This window comes from Amphiura filiformis, chromosome 17 (assembly GCF_039555335.1).
Source record: "Amphiura filiformis chromosome 17, Afil_fr2py, whole genome shotgun sequence".
NCBI lineage: Eukaryota > Metazoa > Echinodermata > Ophiuroidea > Amphilepidida > Amphiuridae > Amphiura > Amphiura filiformis.
Window position 1 is genome coordinate 53,783,551 of NC_092644.1, and position 19,836 is coordinate 53,803,386.

The 19,836-nt window shown below is 34.8% G+C and overlaps 1 protein-coding gene across 1 annotated transcript; it reads left to right on the forward strand.

Annotated features, from left to right (window-relative positions):
- Positions 1–22: 22 nt before the first annotated feature.
- LOC140137976 (cilia- and flagella-associated protein 157-like) lies at positions 23–18,060 on the forward strand. Its single transcript, XM_072159802.1, is given in 10 exon segments — positions 23–170; positions 3,816–4,116; positions 4,678–4,949; positions 5,414–5,567; positions 11,508–11,775; positions 12,904–13,185; positions 14,089–14,303; positions 15,078–15,175; positions 15,178–15,278; positions 16,336–18,060. Coding segments are annotated over 9 exon segments (1,689 nt in total). The 5' UTR covers positions 23–170; positions 3,816–3,949; the 3' UTR covers positions 16,468–18,060.
- The last annotated feature ends 1,776 nt before the right edge of the window (positions 18,061–19,836 follow it).

The following is a 19,836-nucleotide window of genomic DNA, read 5'->3' on the forward strand; positions in this document are numbered from 1 at the left end:
AGCAACAACGTTATGACGTCACTTCCTAGATACTGCAGCCAAGCTTATTTTACGGGAAAGAATTTGGTCAGGCAAAACAAGAGAATATTCTTACATTCTTAAAGAAGAATTACAAAATATTGCTACCTTGTCAAGAAAATAGTGGAAGAACCATTAGCATGAAAATAAAAGTGAGTATTTGTTTAAAGGGTGTTAGAAATCGCCCCAGAAATGACAAAACCCGGCTCGATACTGTCGAATTCGGAAGCCGTGCAACAAAATCGTAAGCGGGTTCCCACTTACACTTACACTTACAATGCTTACAGTTTGATGGGAGAGAGTAGGCTTACGCCTTAAGTACCCCATATCTTTCCAATGTCTGTCTAGTTGTGATTTGATGGAGTTTGTTGTCCCAGTATTCAGTAAGCTTCACGTTTTAGTGTCTGCAATTATATTACTCAACTATTGCTTTCATCAAAAACATTCAACCAACATTTAAGGCATTGATCAATTAAAAAATAAAACGGCATAGTCTCATGATAAATTCCATTAATCATAATATTTGGGTCCATGGTTCGCAGGTTTTTGCAGCAAAAAACCTGGAAAACCGTGGTTTTAACCGCGGTTTTTTCCACTTGGCAAAAACAGTTTTTGCCGGCAAAAATGGCAAAAACTAAAAAAAGTGATGAATAGTTCACTTTTTTCATCTCAAAACAAGTTATCCGGTTACAAAAATAATTTTCAGAGACAGTGTAATTAAAGCCATTTAACATGAAGAATTTCATCTGATCAAGACCAGTCAACAAAACTTACATTTTCTGGCCGTATCATCAACCATTCAACCCCATTGGTTGACTTCATCAGCAGTGTTGTTGCTGTTTTGAAGTGATGTGTGATAAGTTCTTATGCAACACAGGATCGTACAGGTGTGAAATTTGGTAGGCTCTTCATCTCTGTTAGGAGTTTGCCACTGTAGGCCTACGATCCTATGTTGCATAAGAGCTTTGACACAGGGGTTGATGTTGCCGGTTCATCACACAGCACTTCAAAACAGCCACACTGCTGATAAAGTCAACTGATGGTTGATGAAACGTCTAGTCTTTATGTTATAGATAATCTACAGATCTGATGGAATTTATTCAAGGATGTAACAAAGCCAGATTTTGTAATTTTAAGTAACATATTTTCAGTGCATTTAACCTAAATGTGGCATATGTCAAATTCACAACTTTTTCATTTTAGCTAAGGACTTGAATCACTTGATGATACAAAAAAATATTGAATGATTCATTAAAGGTTGTGTGTTACTGCTTATGAGCTTTCTGTGTTACATTTTAATACTTGAGTGACTATATATAGGTATCCCAGGCAAACCTTAGGGAACAACCCAAAAGTTCGATGAAGCCCTATAAACGAAAGTCCTTTCGTTAGGGAGGGAGGGGGTCAAAAAGTCCGATTACGTTTGTAAAGAAGTAGTTAAAACATCGGTCAAAGTTGATCTTTTTTAAAGGATTTAATATAATTATAATTGTAAAATTTTAGTATTTTCTGAAGTATAATATTGACATTTTTACAGTGGTTGCTTCAAAATGATTTCAAATAAATATAGAGTGCAGTACTCGCAACCTGCAACTTCAGGCCTTGCCGTTTGAGGCGAGCGATCGCTCTCGCTCGCCACCGCTCGCCTAAACTCGATTTCTAGCGAGCGATTTTCCACTCGCCATAGACACTAAATATCACTCACTGCGAATCTCAGCAAGCAGCAATTGAATCAGCCAATTCAGCATTTATTCCATTCTGTGCCCTCTCCAAGCGGAGAAAATCACAAATTTTAGCGGTCAGCATGCATTTCATACATAAGTTCATACATACCGTTTTAAGATCAAAGCTGTACTTGATTCACTACGAGAATTTTCTGTGAAAAATCTGTGAACGGTTGAAAAATCCATGAAAATCTGTGTTGGATTACAGATTTTTCAGATTTTTCAACCGATCACGTATTTTTGTCTCCTAGTGATTATACCTAAATAAATGCTATTGGTGGAAATTCGACCACTCGCCTAGCATCATGCTAGCGAGTGATTAACCACTCGCCTTTAAAATCTAGACGGCAAGGCCTGAACTTGTAAGTTCATTTTTTTTAAGCAGCTGTACCGCACTTGATTCTTTTTTTATTTGAAAATCCAGCAAGTCCTAATTTCAAAATAAAATATAATTATTGCTTCTTAAACGTGATCAATATCCTAGCAATTGTCGCACCCCTCCATATCCCCATCAACCATAGCCACGGCCCTGTGCCCAATGAATACGGGTTGGAATTTTCGATATTTGACACTTACATTAGAGGGGAGGGAGTTAGCCTTCTAACGAAAGGACTTTCGTTTATAGGGCTTCATCGAACTTTTGGGTTGTTCCCTTAGTTAACACATTTGCTAGTCAGCCAAATTCGCCGACAATGTCAATGCATATTTACACAGAAATTTAAAACAACTGACCAAAGAAGTAATCCTACATCACTCTGTTTTCTATACTTCACTTTACCCAAATATATGATTTTTTATTGTGATAAGACAATCGCACATGGAATTTTAGAGGATTTTGATAGCAGTTCCATTAAAAAAGCTGCTATCATAATGAGACTAAGATCTAGAAACACCCCAAAATGCTGTTTTGGGGAATTTTGCTAGCTGAAACTTTTTGATGAAAGTCAAACTTTGACAAGATGTAGTAGGCCTAACTTTGCTACGGAAAGTGCTATGAAAAAAAGGTTTTCAGTTTTGGCTTTGTTTACTCACACTGACTCAAGAGCTTTAATTTGATATATAAAATGATGCAGTTTGATGGCAAATTTGAATTCACCTAGCATACCTACTATATAAGGGTTTTTGCCAGTTGTTGCCATTTTGCCGGTTTAAACCAGGTTTTTGCCACTTTCCCGGCAAAAACAAAACAGGTTTTTGCCGGCAAAAACCGAACCCTGTTGGGTCAAACTGACCTCTTGATTCCGCAAAGGGATGTTGGCTAGTATATCTAACAAGAAGAATAGACAACATAATAGGTTTCCTTGACCTTTCTTTTCTTTTAATTTTTCTATGTAAAATATGTGATGCGATCAAGCAAAATCAGTCGGAACTCAGAAATATTGATTTTGAGATATAGCCAAACAAAGGCAATATTTTGTTTCCTATTGTTTTGGAAGCGCTTTAATTGCTCATATCTTTGGAACTGGTTGTTCAATTTCAGTGGGGGTTTCTGCAAAATCCAGCTTCGTAAATCCTTTTTACTATCCTATAAGAAACTGAAAATTTATTATTGCCGAGTTCCGACTGATTTTGCTTGATCGCATCACATATATGTGTTTGGGCCCGGTCCAACTTGAGCCGTACCTGCACTCCAAAGTATTTATCCAGTCAAGACTCAAGACCTGTCATGTATAATGGTGGTTTTCAAGACCACACACTCTGTCTCTGGCATGAGGATTTTCAGTTTTAATTTTAACTGAATTCAGTTTTTTTTTAGTCCAAAACTTTTATTTAATTTCAGCCTGCATACTGAGGTAAAAAGTGATTTTATTAGGTAAACTTCTAAAATAGGCTGAAAATGAAAAAAAAATTGTCTGACATAAATATTGCATGATGTTCGCTACCAATTTTCTGGGACAGCCATCCCAATTTCTTTATGCACCTGAGTGAAGCCTAAATTAAAGACCCACGTTTGATGTGCATGCCTATTTTCAAATAGCATTAGAACTAAGAAGTATAGCTCAGTCTGGAATTGTGATGGTGCTGCTTCTATCTTTTTCCAATATTAATATATATCGTACACTTTTTGTACAGATAATCCACCATGTGACATCATAAGGAATGAACTTCACAAAATGAAAGCTGCTTAATCAGAAGCAGCTTAACAAATAAAGAAGAAACTAATAATATAAACTCAATCGATGCTGCACTGACAAGACTAAATAACCATGCCTCCCAAAAAGAAAGGTGGGAAGAAAAAGGGGAAGAAGAGCGGCAAGAAGTCAGGCAAGAAATCAGCAAGGGCGTCGTCTGCTCCATCTGGAATGAATTTGAATGAAGTCAGCAAGGAATTCTTCCTCATACAGATAAGAGACTTGGAACATAGATTGGCAAGGTAGGTGGCTTTTGTTCTAGGATGACACAATCTAATTGATCTGATTAAAGACGGCAATAATGAGATTTAGGGAAGATATGGAGCACAATAAAAAAAAAAACAATACAAATTTATAAGAAAATGGATAACAAGTTATTTATACTTTGCAGTCAAGAATTAAAAAATTGGTACACATAAGAACTGAGCAAGTTAATGGCCTTGAAGCTATAAGAATTTATAAAGTCAATTCTCATAATTTCTTCTTTTGTCCAAGTGGATCCAGACCAAATATTTTTTAAAGGTCACAGCCAAAACATGACTATGTGCCTTTAATTAGCTTAATAAATAACCCAAATAGTTGTGAATTGGAGTACATGTATTTCTCTACTGTATACCATTTCATTCATGTTTTTAAAACAGTTTAGAAGTGTTTAGAAGTTTTAAATGTGATTTACCATAACACAGGTATATTTTTTGAGCCAGATGTTGAAATTCAAAAAATGGAAATGCTCTGCAGTGTATTTGTAGATTTTCAAGAGTTCTAAACTGAATTGATACATGGTATTCTTTGTCTCTTCACAGATACCAAAGGAAATGTGATGAGTTAGAGGTAGCCAATGGAGAATTCCGTTCACAGTATGACCAGATGTCAGTAGACAAGAAGGAAATAGTGGCCTTCCTAAAGAAACAACTAGAGCAACGTCAAGATGAGATAGCAGACCTCAATGACCGCTTAGTTGGCTTACAACAGATGAAAGATGCAGAGAAAGATGCCTATGAACAGCAGCTTGCACAGCTTAGGACGGAATTTCAGGAAACTAAAGATCAGCTCACTTCAGAGAATATGATCTTAAGTAAGTTTTATGTCTGTCTTGGTTTTGTTAAATTAATAAAATAACAATCTGTTCACAATGTAATTTGGATGAATTGAAAGTCATTGCATAGCTGTAAAGGTAACAATATGTTAATGGTGCAAATTTGTTTCATGCCACAACAGTATTTGCTCTGAAATTATTTTAAACCCAATATGTGACATGATCAAGGGGGATGAGTCGGGTGTTGCTAATATTGTTTTTGAGATATTGGCAAAAACAGTGTTCAAATTATTTTGTTTTATATTGTTTTCAGCCATTGATAAATCATCCATAACTCAATGTCCAATTTTGATGGGGTATAGATCAAAATGTAACATTTGTAAACTGCCAGAAAATGATGTAACACCCACTGATCAAACTTGTGTTTTACTGACAAAAACAATCTCCTTATCCCCGATTCCCTTATGATAAAGTTAATTATTTTCATGTTATTCTCTCTTCAGGTGGAAAATTAGCATCTCTAGAGGAATTCAAGGTCCAGAAAGAAGACTTGATGGCCAAATTTGCCCGTATGGAGGAGGATTTGGCAAGTCAGGAGAATGAACACAAAGAAGTCATTTATCAACTGGAAAGAAAGCAGGTTGTTGACAAAGACAGGTTGGTAATTGTTATATCAGTCAAGGTGTATCATGAGTCATGTAATTGGGGGGCACCAAGCCTGGTTGAGGGAACATCAGTTGTTCTTTGACAATTTTCAATGGGATTTTTCAAAATTTTGACTCTAATGGGGATGCCCTTCTGTGTCCTTGCATTCTTTCCTGGGGTTGGAAGTGGAGGTGCCAAAAGTCAACAAGATAGTATCAAATTTTAAAAAAAACATGTTTTTAGGAAAAACGGATATCCAAAGTTATTGGCCAAAGTAGTGTTGAAATAACATTTGAATACTTTGTGCATCCTGATCATGAAAGTCACCTTTTTGTGTCATAAAAGAAAAAGAATCTTAGAATTTTGACTATGTATGCCCATGACAGTAGTTCAGTAGTCATGTACTATAATAATGAAGGAATATAATATCTGAGGAACCATTTCTTTTTTGTCTTTCAAAGCCCGTGAGGGTCTTTATTATTATTTTTTTTTTTTTTAACTCACAAACATTACATAAAATGCAAATACAATAATATCATAAAGTAAATACAATGTACCTTAATATTTCTATTTGCATACAAAATGAAATAAAACACACAAGTTTACAAACAACCATCAAACACGATACCAAAATTATTACAAACAACTTTTTTCTGACATCTTTTGGACAGAACTCATCTTAATATTAATAATGGTTCCCATTTCTTTACATGATAACCATAAGTATCTTTTTTATTTGCAATTTCCTTCTCTACTTTTTCAATGAAAAAAACCCAGTGTTTAAAATCATTAAAGATAGGGTTAATTTCTTGAACTCTACATTTATAAATAAATCTTTTTGTCAATAATAGAATCAAGTTCAAAAAAGTGGCATATTTGTCATCATAAATACCAAAACATACTTCCCGATAGGTAATATTCACGGTAATATTTAATTCTCTCAACCAGCCAAAATATCATTCCACATTGCTTTGGCAAATTTACATGACCACATCAGATGCTTCATGGTTTCTTCTTCCTCCTTACAAAAGGAGCATTTATACTCATTAATTAAGCCAATTTTATAGAGAAACTTATTTGTTGGAAGGATTCTATGAATAAAGCGAAATTGTAAATACCGTGTTTTGGTATCCAATGTACATCTATATGGCATAGCATAAATCAAATTCAATTCATATCATTGACCTCAAATTCAACCTTCCACTTCTGTTGTGCTTTAGGGACTGGGTGATGAGCTGTATGACAAAGTAATTGATATGCAAATGAGGTAACTTTCTTTGCATTCTTGATTTGGGACATCAGCTGTAGCTCACGGTTGTGTTTACTTTCCAACAGCTGACTTTTAAAGGCTTTTGAAATAATATCTATCACACTCAGATACTTTAAGAAATTACAATTGATATCATATTTATCTTTGAAATTTTCATATGACATCCAATGCCCATCAATAATTAAATCAGATACAAAATTGACACCTTTACTACTCCAGGACTTAAAATATAAAGTTTTTCGGTTAATTCTTATGTTACAATTGTACCATAAAACTTCATCTGTTTTTCATGATCCATATTCCTTAATTTAAACCAAGATTTCAACACATCACACAAAAAGGTGTTACAAATTTTGTCATAGCTGAAGTTAATATGACTTTTGGGATTACACAACCAAATCCAATCCCCACCAACTTTTAACAATTCATTTGAAAACAAATATTTCCAACTACTTTTATTCTCATCATCTAAAAACCTTTTTACCCAAGCACATTTTAAGGCATCAATGAAGTTATAAATATTAGTCATATTCATACCACCATCCTCTTTTTTACAGTACAACACATTTCTATTAACTTTGTCTGGCTTACCATTCCAAATAAATTTAAATAAAATTTGCTCAATCTTTTTAATGAATGTATTCGATTGGAGTTGGTAAGAGGCGGAAAAGAGGTAAGTCAGCTGTGACAAAGCTAAAGACTTAATTATAGTGATTCAGGCCTATTGGAGTAAGATCACGCTGAGACCATATATCAAGAATTGTACTTAACTGTTTTAACTGAGGCTCAAAATTAATGTTAATAAGCTCATCCTTGTTGAGTGAAATCATAATACCAAGAAATTTTACAGGACCTTTTGTAGATTGATAGGTCTTATCTGGAAGCATATGATCTTTATCATTCTGTAATGAGCCAATCTTCAAAATAACAGATTTGGAAGCATTCAATTTTAAACCAGAAATTGAGCCAAAATTTTCAATAACATTAATAGCATTCATAAGGGATTCATTTGAACCATCTAAGACAAGAGTGGTATCATCAGCAAATTGGGAAATTTTTACACAGTTACCATCACCAATTTGGATACCTTTAATGTTGTCGTTGGATCTGATGGCAATACCCATCAGTTCCGCGCATAAAATAAAAATATAGCAGCTCAATGGGCATCCTTGACTAAGCATACGGGACAACTGAAAATATTTTGAAACATAACCATTATTTATTACACAGCTGCTTATTTGTGTATAGAATAATTTAATCCATCTTTTCAAATCATTACCAAAGCCAAAATAATCAAGGCACTTTTGCACATAATTCCACTCTAATTTATCATACGCTTTCTCAAAATCAATAAAGAAAAGTGTGCCTGGTATATCATTTGTATCAGTATGCTCAATAATGTCTAGAATTACTCTGACATTTTCACCGATGTATCTGTCTGGCAAAAACCCTGTTTGGTCACTTGAAATTACAGAGCTCAAAACCTTTTTCAATCTATTTGCTATTACCTTAGCAGCAATTTTATAGTCTACATTTAAGAGAGAAATCGGCCTCCAATTCTTCAACAAAAGTTCATCTTTACCATCTTTTGGAATCAGTGAAATGATACCCCTTCTTTGGCTAACAGATAATTGCCCTAAATTAAAAGAATAATTAAAGGATTTGACTAAAACAGACCCAATTTGGTTCCAAAACACTTTATAAAATTCAATGGGGTACCCATCAGACCCTGGGCTTTTCCCATTAGGCATAGATTTGATAGCGTTCATACACTCACCATATGAAATAATACCTTCACACATTTTTGAATCCTGGTTGGACACTTTGGGAATATCATTTTCAGTGATTCCAATTTTATGAAGAATATTTTCATTACCATGTTCATTACAACTAGCATATAAATTAGAATAAAATTAACTTCTTCTTCTAAAATTGCATCGTTACCAGTTATGACGCTACCATCTGTCCCCTGCAATTTACTGATACATTTTTTTGAGTAATGACGTTTTTCAAGATTCAGAAAATATTTGGAATTTTTCTCTCCATCTTCTACCCATCTAGCTTTACTACGTATCATAGCTCCTTTGGCTCTGTAGCTATACACTGATTCCAGTTCTCTTTTCTTAATATTTAAATCAGCAAGAGTATCTGGGTCGTTTGTTTGATAATACAATATTTCTAGCCTTGTAATATCCTTTTCAAGATCATCCTGGTGTTTTTTACGATCTTTTGCTTTCCTTACAGAGTATCTTATGGTATCACCTCTAACAACGCATTTAATTGTTCCCACAAAATCTGAGGATTGGCATCCTTGTTCTCATTAACAATGTTCTCAATACTTTCTTTAACAATATTTACATAATTAATGTCACTTAACAAGGAAACATTAAACTTCCAAATACCACGACCTGGTTTTTCATAATTATCATTGAGTTTTACAGAAACCAAACTGTGATCAGTTCTATAACCATGTGAAATTGCACTATTTTCTATACATCCTCTAAGTGTTTTACTAATTAAAAAATAATCTAAACGGCACATGATTGGTGGATTTGTGTTCGACTTCCAAGTAAAACTTTTACTATTAGGGTTCATTTCACGCCAAATGTCAATTAGACACCTTTTTTCCATTAACTTCAGAATTTCAGTGCGAGCTTTAAAATTAGTTTGCATTCTACCACCTTTTTATCCAAAGTTATATTTAACACATAATTAAAATCGCCACCAAATATAATTGAATCACACTGGAATTGTTTAAGATGGTCATCAATTGCTCTAAAAAATTCAGGACAATCATCGTTTGGTGCATAAATATTAACCAGGGTGAATGTTTTACCAGATACATCAATATCAATAATAATAAAAGCGACCATTCGGGTCACATAAGGTTTTCATAATTGTAAAATCAAAATTACTATGAAACAGGATACCAGTGCCTTTACTGTTGGAGCTTCCATGGCTCCATAGTGCTTTTGCACCCCATTCATTTGACCAGCATTTTATATCATTTGCAACACTGTGAGTCTCTTGCAAAAAATAAACAGAGAATTTCTTTTCTCGTAGCCATAAAAATGTTTCACGTCTCTTTTTTTTGTTTTGTATACCTTAGCATTCAACGTACATACTGTGAGTTCAGTCATTGAGTTGATTAAGTATTATTCTGATATGCATAAAATTGTTCGCTATTGATGGCACCACATATAAACATGAAACATAAAAAAGTCCATTAGGACTACACAAAAACATTAACTTCCTTGTGTACCGCATAATTACAGCTGTACCGATATGATATTCAATACGGTACTGTATACTCAAGGGATTTAGACCACTTCAAGGAAAACTTTTTTGTTTCTTTTAAACAAAATTAAAAGGAAGTGGTCAGAAAATTATACTTGTTCTGGATGTAAACAAAACACATGTCACTGTTTCTCTAGATGCCATATTTTATGAAATCAAGTTTTGCAGTCTAAATGTCAAATTTCGCTTGCTTTTATTACACAGCTGGTTCCATCTTGGTTCACTACCCGTAGACTTGCTGGGTAATTCACATATACCTTTCTATTTGCGTCTTCTTTGAGCAGCTCTCCTCTTTTCTTCCACAGCTTCTTTCTTTCTTCTTGTAGTCTTTGGCTCAGATCTTCTGCTACAATCACCGTAGCATTGGGAAAAGGATGATCTTTTAAGTTTGAAGCAGCATTTAGTGTTTTTTGTTTTTGTGTATAACGTAGGAAAGCTACGTGGATAGGTCTAGGTTTATCTCTAGGGCGGTCTAATCTAGTAGGCGTTCGATGTGCTCTCTCGATGTCAATATCTTCTTCTAATCTCAAGTGTTCCTTTATGAATTTTTTTACAAAGTTAACACATTTCTGACCTTGATTACCAGTAGCATTTCCTTCTGCTTTCTCCGGAACATTGAACAATATCAAGTTGTTTCTCGTGATCTATTTTCTAGGTTATCCACCAGTGTTGTCAGTCTATCGAATTCAGCTGTGTTGACTTTTAAGTCCAGTTCTTTATCATAATATTCCTGACTCTGTTCAAGATCCCGAATTGTTTTCTTCATATTGCCAATGTCCTTCTCAATATTTCCCAGCCGTTCATTAATCGTATCTAGCATATCAAGCTTATCCATGATTACATTAAGTTTCTCAGAATCATCCATGAGAGGCCGTGGTTTGGGCCTTACGAGAGCACTGGTCATGCTGGTATCGTTCGGCTGTAACAGGTTGTGGAATTCTGCTACTTCTTCCATGCCTTCTTCTGTCGAAGAGATGCGACGAAACTTTTCACCAGGTTTTCTGGTAAATTCGTTTAATTTACTTTGCTTTGTTTTCTGCCTCGGCATTATTGCATCCTTCTATCTTGATTCAACCATGTTTTAAATAAATTATGACTGCATAACCGACTGCATTCGGTTAAAATTAGCCAGAGAAAAATCGTTCGAAAGCTACGCCATTTTGTGACATGCGCAGAACCTGAGGAACCATTTCACAAAGAACTCATCAAACTGATGGTCCCCTCATAAGTTGGAATTTACAAGAAGCAGAATTTCCAGGTGTATTTAACAATCTTTGACCCCTAAATCATATACAACTCTGAGATATTATAGAACATGTTACCTTGATTTATAAAAGATACTGATAGTGAATGATAACAGTATATTTCTTTCTTTTCATCTAAAGACTCAAGCGAGAGATGGTCCTAAGAGTGAATCAAGTGGCAGCCGAATTCCGCAAAGTATCCAACAAACAAATGGCAGACACCACCAAACGCACAATACGAGAGAATGTGAGCATCCAAGCACAGCTAGGCAAGATGTCTGACAAGACTATGGAACTGATAGAAGAGAATGAAGAATTAAGAGCTAAAGAAAAGAAACAAAGACAGCAACTTGATATGCTGGAATCTAATGAAAAGGAACTTGCAAAGAAGAATCATAGTAATCAAAAGGTTTGTGTGGCAGTATAACTTGAAACAGTATAAGGCTGAAAATGAAACCATTGACATGTGGCGAGGAACAGTCCTTATAGGGGGTCTTATGCAGGGTGCCTCTGATCTGTTTTGCCTCATATTCTTCCCTGACAGAGAGGATTGAATAGTCAATTGCTTCCCACAAAACAAAGTCCAAATTTAATCTGAAGATGTTGCCAATTAATTTCAGACTCTGATCAAAAGGCAATATCCTAGCAAGTCACCACCCTTGGGACTTGAACCCAGGACCTCATGCACCAAAGCCAAGTACTCTATCCATTAGGCCACAATCTCCCCTGTAATACTCTTATCCATTCTAGCCTCTTTGTCTTAGGAAAATGAATTTCAGAGAAAGATTAAAAAACCCAAAATTTTAGAAACCTATTCATGTCAAATTGGTCCACTTTGTTGAGACACATTTAAAAAGATAATGCTAAGAAAGATTATGAATGCATATAAGCCAATATTTTCATGTACAGAATATTTTGTGGTTGCAAGCTTCATCAACATTCTCGCTGGGTGATAATTTTGTGGCTGTAAATTTCTTTGTAATTGAGCTTTATTAGCAAGCACATTTTGCAGCCGCAGGATGTTGAAGGCCTATGTCAAATCGTGAAACTGAGACATGTGCAAACATAAAATTGCTGCAAAAATTTTAGGTTATACAATTATTTACACACTTCAAAATAATTTCTTTTCCTTCATGATAATTTCAACAATATCAAGTTACATATGCATCCTTTTTTTCTTAAGACAGTAAGACTATATATTATACAGGGCTGAGATTTTTCAGCTGATCAGCTGAATGCAGCTTTTTTGGCTATTCAAATTTACACATTTTTATTTATTTTCAGAATTTTGGGTCTTTTTTGCCAATATCAAACTGTTTTCAGTTTTTTTTTTGTTCTACTTCAGCTTTTTTCAAGCAAAGCCACTCTCATGCCTGCATCAATTGTATTGAAATATATCTGCTTTAACATAAGTTGATTAACTTATCAAAATGCACTCTTGGGTGTGTGCTTTTCTTACTTCCAATTTAAAAACCATTTTGTTTTATACTCAACAAGTTTAAAGATTGACACAATGTAATTTCTACACTTTCTGCAGGTGATCAGAATGCTAACAGAAAAGGCGAAGGAGCAAGAAGCATTGATAGCCGACTTTGAGGAACGAGAGAAGGAATATCAAGAGCTTGACTCAGAAGCTCAACTACTGAGAACACAAAATGAAGCCATGAGAGAGGAAAGCATGGCAATGGGCAAAGAAATAGAACTATTAGAAGAAAGAGGAGAAATGGATGAGAAAGAAAAATCTGAGATGACGAAGAATAAGATGAAACTAGAAAGGATACTTGCTGAGGCTGCGCTGTCAATGCATAAAATACTAAAGGTAAAAAGATATTACATGGATAGAAATTCAGAGTTAGGCAACTGACCGACCCAGATTTTTTCCCTGGATGCATATAAAATCAGCTGGTTTTTTTGGCAAATTTTTATTGATTTCAACTCAAAAAACGTGAGCGAAAATCAATTGAACTGGTATTATTATTTTACAAATTTTTATTGATTTTAAAGGTTTTTTAGGTCATTTACAAAAAACAATGCTTGAACTGCTGGTCCGCCCAGTTTTTTTCCCATTGCTTTATTGGAAAGATAATTTCCTAAGGAAGAGCAAAGATTTGAGTGAGATAGCCATTGTATCATAACATTGTTAGGTATGATCATATTTTTGACATGTGTGAGCTAGTGACCCAATATCCTGTCTTAACTGTGTAATCCAATAGGTAAATGAAGAAAACTTCGATTTTGAACCCCAAAACCCTAACCTGACTTTCATTTTAGTACAAAAATGGTGATATTTTGATACTATCATGTAGTGATAGCCACATTTGATGAAACATTAGCGCATTTTTATAAAATGGCCTAAAAACACACAAAATGTTGTATCCCAGCATAGGTAAAAAATGGTTATATTTTGTTAAAAATTTAACCCTTTTTTACATAATGCTGGGACACGACATTTTGGGACAATCTATTTCTGGCGACATACTTTTGCTCAAAACACGTGACTATATGCCTCAGCTTTTTTGAGGATGGAAAATGATTAAAACAATAAAACCTCAAAACCTTTGTCTTGAATACTCTGACATTTACTTATATTGTTTAGGTAATAGGATAAAATCAAAAACAGATGAGGTTTTGAAAAGAAATAAAAATCCTCTATGTTTGGGTTCTGTATCACCAATTGCTTTGTGGAACCTTTTTCATCTTATTATTTTGATCACCATCACAGGGTCAACCTAGTGAGCCCATCAGACCTGCTGAAATGGACTTGGACAGAGTGACTGAAAGAGATAATATGTTAGAGAATCTGCTTGTGATCCTAAACAGTGCAGCAGCCATAGGTGTAGGTCCCTCGCCAGGACAATTCTTAGCTGATGAACAGATGACATATAGGACAAAGAGTGGATCAACTATACCTGGTTCCAGGAGAAGTCTTAGGACAGGGTAGGTGTATACTTGCGCATCTTAATGAGGATAACATAGAAACAGATGGAATCCATGAGGGATGGTCATTTTGAGGGAAAACCAAAACAAGAACATGAGTATAATCAGTTTGTATACTTCATTTTGATTCATTTGTATAATTAAATGTCTAATAATCTTGGTTTTTTTTTTATATAAATACCTTGTCAAAAATGGAAGGGAATAGGTGAGGGCAAGACAAAAACCAGAGGGACTTGACCATCTTGGAAAGGGCTTGGGTTCTTGTGACCTGTAGGAACATCTGAAACTAATTTTATTTCCCTAGTTCTAGTTTTGTAAAGATCAATTAAGTTAACTGTGACTGGATCAAGGTTTGAAGGCCTTTTTGCAATTTTCTTTCAGATGTATACAAAGCATGTTAAAAACAAAAACATTTTTTGATGAAATTGGGATTACTTTTGATCAAAATATCTACATCATGATTGAGAAGATTTGTTTTATTTTATTTGGTACTATATTTTATTTATATTGTAGAGCAATATGTTTTCTATTCAGTGTGTTTTTAAAATTGGCCTATGGTCACCTGGCTTCTGTGTGAGATTGGTGCTACGCATTGAATGGACTCCCCAAAGAAAGAAAAGAAATGAAATAAATAAAGATGCTGTTGCTTGATTATGTTAAAAAAATTGATTCACTGGCAGCACAAGTAGACATGAACTGAATCTGTTAGCATTTCAGATTTCTTTTAAATACTGAAGTACCTTAATTTGTTAATAATTTACATTATCTTTGCAGGTTGACAGCACTTTCACCTTTATCCAAGAGTTTAGGAACTTTGCCACATTACCAAATGGGTGACTTGGGTCTGGTGCCGAGGCCTAAGCCAGGGGGATTTCTTCTGACAAGGCGAGACAACTTTCTGCTACAAGTCGTCTCAACAGGTTACATGGTATTAAGACAAGGTCTGTTGGTGTTCAAGCATCTACTGCACCACAGGTAGGTACAAATTTCTACATCAAACTTGTACACTTACATAAACACACACCCTCCATTGTATCACCAATATTCTGAGGACACCATTCTTAGAATGTGTGTCCTCCAAGAGATGATACATTACTAGAAATATCTTGGGATGTCACTGCGTGCATTTAACACACTGTCCTCAGAATAATAGAAAAGGAGTATGTTAGGGAAAATGTGTGATATGTCAAAGCACAACCTTTGTTCTTAAAGGACAGACTATAAGAGCATAAAGGACTGAATCAATATATTGTGACAGTCTTATCAAATGGTTGGAATGAATGAAATCATGTATAAAGAAATCATGACTTATTTTCACTTTCACAGAATCTGAATATCTTGGATCAATTTTGTGATGTCTCAAAATAAAGCTGATAATATTCCAATTTGTCGACAAAAAACACAATGAACCGGCGGACCTTTCATGTAGGGTCAGTCAGGTGGTGTGTTTTTTTGTCGTCGTCTTAAAGTAATATTAATTGTTACATTTGCTGAGGAGGTTGCCTTCAAATGTTTTAACCAAATTTAGATATTTACATGATTATAATGTACTTTAATATAAACTTTATATAAACTTTAATATAAACTAACATACCCTGCAAACAATCTAGGCTGCAGATGCTGCGTTTGTGACAATATCTGAGATTTTTAATAAACCAGATGTATCCCACTCTGCACACATACTCCTTCGCAAACAAGGACCCAGGATTTTGTAAACAAGAACTTTGTACACCTGCAACCCTTTCATTAGACCTGACCCTACACCGGCATATGAGACAAGTTTACATTGCTTGCAATATGTAGTATGTACGTACGTACGTAGTACGTACTGGGGAATGGAACAAAGGATGTGAGTGGTTGCTGGGTGTTTACTGTTAATGTTTACTGAAATGTGTTCTGGTCACCGTCTTTGGTTGAAGGCATTTACCAATCACACCTACACTCACACACTTCATATCTGAATAGTCTAATAGACAAGAATGATTGTTATGTAATTCTAATGTACCTTCTGTCATTGCTCTTCTTTTTGCAGGGTCTATTTATTGCAGATCAAGTAGTCAGTGCTAGTATGAGTGCAACCAAGGCAGCTCTAGTGCAAGAATTAGCCATCAAAGATAAACCTAGGCTTGGACCTATTATGGCAAGGGGCAAATTTATTAGATAACCACGGATATTGAAGAATTCACTTGTAATATAAGTGGTATATTTCTTATCCAATTTTTTTTTAACTCAAACTGTACTTTGTAACTGACATAATACAAAAGTCCCAAACTATGCATATCTTTTTACAGACTTTTAACATATGCTGGTACCAAGTCTTCAAAGAGAATTCAAACCTGGTCAGCAACACTCACAATCACATTTCTTGTTTGAATGGTCACCAAAAGGGAAAAATTTTCTTCAGCGTTGTACTGCTGTGGATTTGAAGGTTTTCTTCTACACTATAATACTCAATCAATTGGCAACTCTACACCGCTGATTATATCAATTACAAATGTGTGATATTTGCCAGTTTTGACTTCTTTTTGATGTTAACTACCAAGATGTATTATGATAAATCACATTATTTGTGGTACCCAAACTTATCTTATGTATCAGAAGGCATAAAAAGCTTAATAGGTTTGAACATAAAGTATGTGTGCCAACTTGGTTAAAACTTCATAAAAACACTTTGACCTTACGAAAACTGAATTTTAAGGTCTTTGCAAGATTAAATTGATTTAGTTCTCATGTAATTAAAGGGGGTCTCCTGCAATCAAAACATTATGCCTTATATGTTAGAAAAATAATTATCAAGCACGAATCACATAGTTTTATTTAAAACAAAGTCATATTGGCCATAAAACTGAATAAAAACAGTCAGCTCTCAACACACAATATTCAAAATTCCTGCACTGAAATTGTCTAAGTGCAATGACGTAATGGTTATTTGTGCTCAATTGTCGTCAGCCTTCATTGTATTACTGAGATGTCATTGCACTCGACATTTTCGGCGGCCAGGAATTTTGAATATCGCGTGTCGAGAGACGGATGTTTTTATTTGTTTGTTTTCTTGTAAATAAAACCATGTGATTCGTGCTTGATAATTATTTTCCCATTCCCACATGTGCTTTGAATTTCTGAAATTTAGGATAATCAGCAGTGAGGATGAGTTGTCGGTTTCCCGAAACATTTGCCAGTGAAAGAATTTAGCATTGATCTTAGATAACAAATGTTCTCCCTCTGTTGTGCATATAATTATTTAAATTTTTTGTATTTCAAAATGTGTATCATAGTCTAATATAAATCATTTTGATATTTCTTAAACTGGCAATTGGTATTGTGTAAGATTATCTTCAAGCATACGAGCAGTTGAGTAATGCTTTTAAAATACATACATCAGTAGCATGTTTAATCAAGAGTTCTATACTTTTTGTTATATTGTCTACTACCAATTTATCCTCTCCAGGCATCAAAACCCAACAGCTGGTTGATCACCTGAGCCCTGGGAGAGCTAGCGGTTTAACTGTGTTATATTGTGTTTGAACAAAAGAAACCAGGGCACAATCGTCAGTTTTGGCATGGTGTGGTCAACCAGCAGTTGGGTTTTTAGCCATATGGTGTGGTACATCATTGGACCATGCTTAGTCATCCAATGAGATGTCAACATTCAGTTCAAGACAAAATGAATTAGCCAAAAAAACAAGTAATTTGAGTGACACAAGTGAGACTCTATTATAGGCGTACTGTAGTTTGGTGATTGCTAAATGAATGGGCCTTAAGTTCATGCTATATTCACCCAGACCACCGGGGTGTTTTGACAAATTCATTTCATATGGGGTATAATCTCCTTAGACATAAATCATTATACCTCTTTTTGTTCATTGTGTCTAATACTGTATCGGCTGTTCAATAACTCTTCTTATGTCTTTGCATAGGAGTCACATGTGTTACAGGTGAGCGGGTAAAATTTGTCATGCTTGAATTGGTAGTAGGAATAGAGCCTAAAAGTGATACAAATATTTGTGTTCTTGATTTTGGCAAGTTTTACTTACATAATATCTGTAGTACCGTCCATTTCAAATTTCCGTCCATAAACCTACCAAATGTAAAACTTAAAAATATTTTGTATCTTTGTATATAGGAAAAGATGTTTTGTACATAAATTAATGTTTCTATGGTTTCCATATTTGAATCATTGAATGTAACAATAAATTTACCAAAATGATATGTAACTATTTTGTTGAGATGTGGTTCATATGTACTGCAGTATATAGGTGGTCTATAACCAATGATAGAAGTAGCGTTGTTAGTATATCATGATCTGTCGGAACACTGCTGCCTTTGGGTAAAAGAATACTGTATTTGTTCCTATTTACGTTATTTAGTGCCCCATGGAACTCTCTCCCACTCTCTTAAATGTGACACGGTCTGGTCCATGGGGCCAAAGGCGGCAAATTTGAAATTGAGAGAAAAGCAAAAATATGAAGTAAAAAAACAATAAAATACATAAGAAAATAGACGACATAAAACTTTAGAACCAAGTGTGCTAGATCTAGATGCATTTGGGAATTCCATTTGAGACATTGGCTTGTTTGCTCCCAGCATTGGACTGCCTACGTTGTTTACCCAGTAGGTTCTTTTGAAGTGCTTTAAATCATATATATTTGTGTATACTTGTTTGCATTTGATGCAAAGTTGATTTAGACTTCTATGGCCTATCTATGGACAGGGCTCATGTAACTTTGACAGATTACAAAAATGAACTCACATCACAGATAAAACATAAAAAACGGAATATATATATATATATACATAAAATATAGTTTATTTTCATGTCCCTTGCCACACAAGAAAACCTGCAGCTCATAGCTCCTTGTTTTTTGTTTCCACTGCATTGTACAATTCATAATATATCATCTATTACATTTAGCACATATGCACAGGTTTTCAAAAGTGGGTGGAGGGCACAGGTCGGGTCTTGATTCTCCCGACTGATCAAAGTCCCTGCACCTACCACCCTTGGCGCACACCACTAGTGATATAATCTTATCCAACCTGGCCAAAGGAAGCAATTTTGAATCATCATCAACTTACCCAGTTGTAAAGTGTGCTATTGCTGAAATCCTAACACACTATGTGAAAGTCTTTATTATCTTACCTATGTTGTTATTTTTTGCTCCCATTTTCCCTGCATCTTAATTTCTCAATTACCCACCTTTGGTCTATACATTGGTTTGCTTCAAGTTCAGTAGTGACATTAATGTTTTTTTGCGGTTGCGCTGCAAATATGCTGACAAACTGCCCTTGTACGCATGCAGGTACACTCGATACTCTGGCCAGCAAAATATGCACATACATCAATACTGAACTTGAGGTGAACCAAATTATAGTTGGATCAGATTGTGTTACATATAACCTTTTGTAATCATGCAAATGTTGTATTTGACTAAAAATATAACTCAAATATATATATATATATATACAAAAATTTTAATTCACATGCTGATTTGGAGAGCGAGTAATAAGGATTGCTAGTCCTAAGGTTCACAAG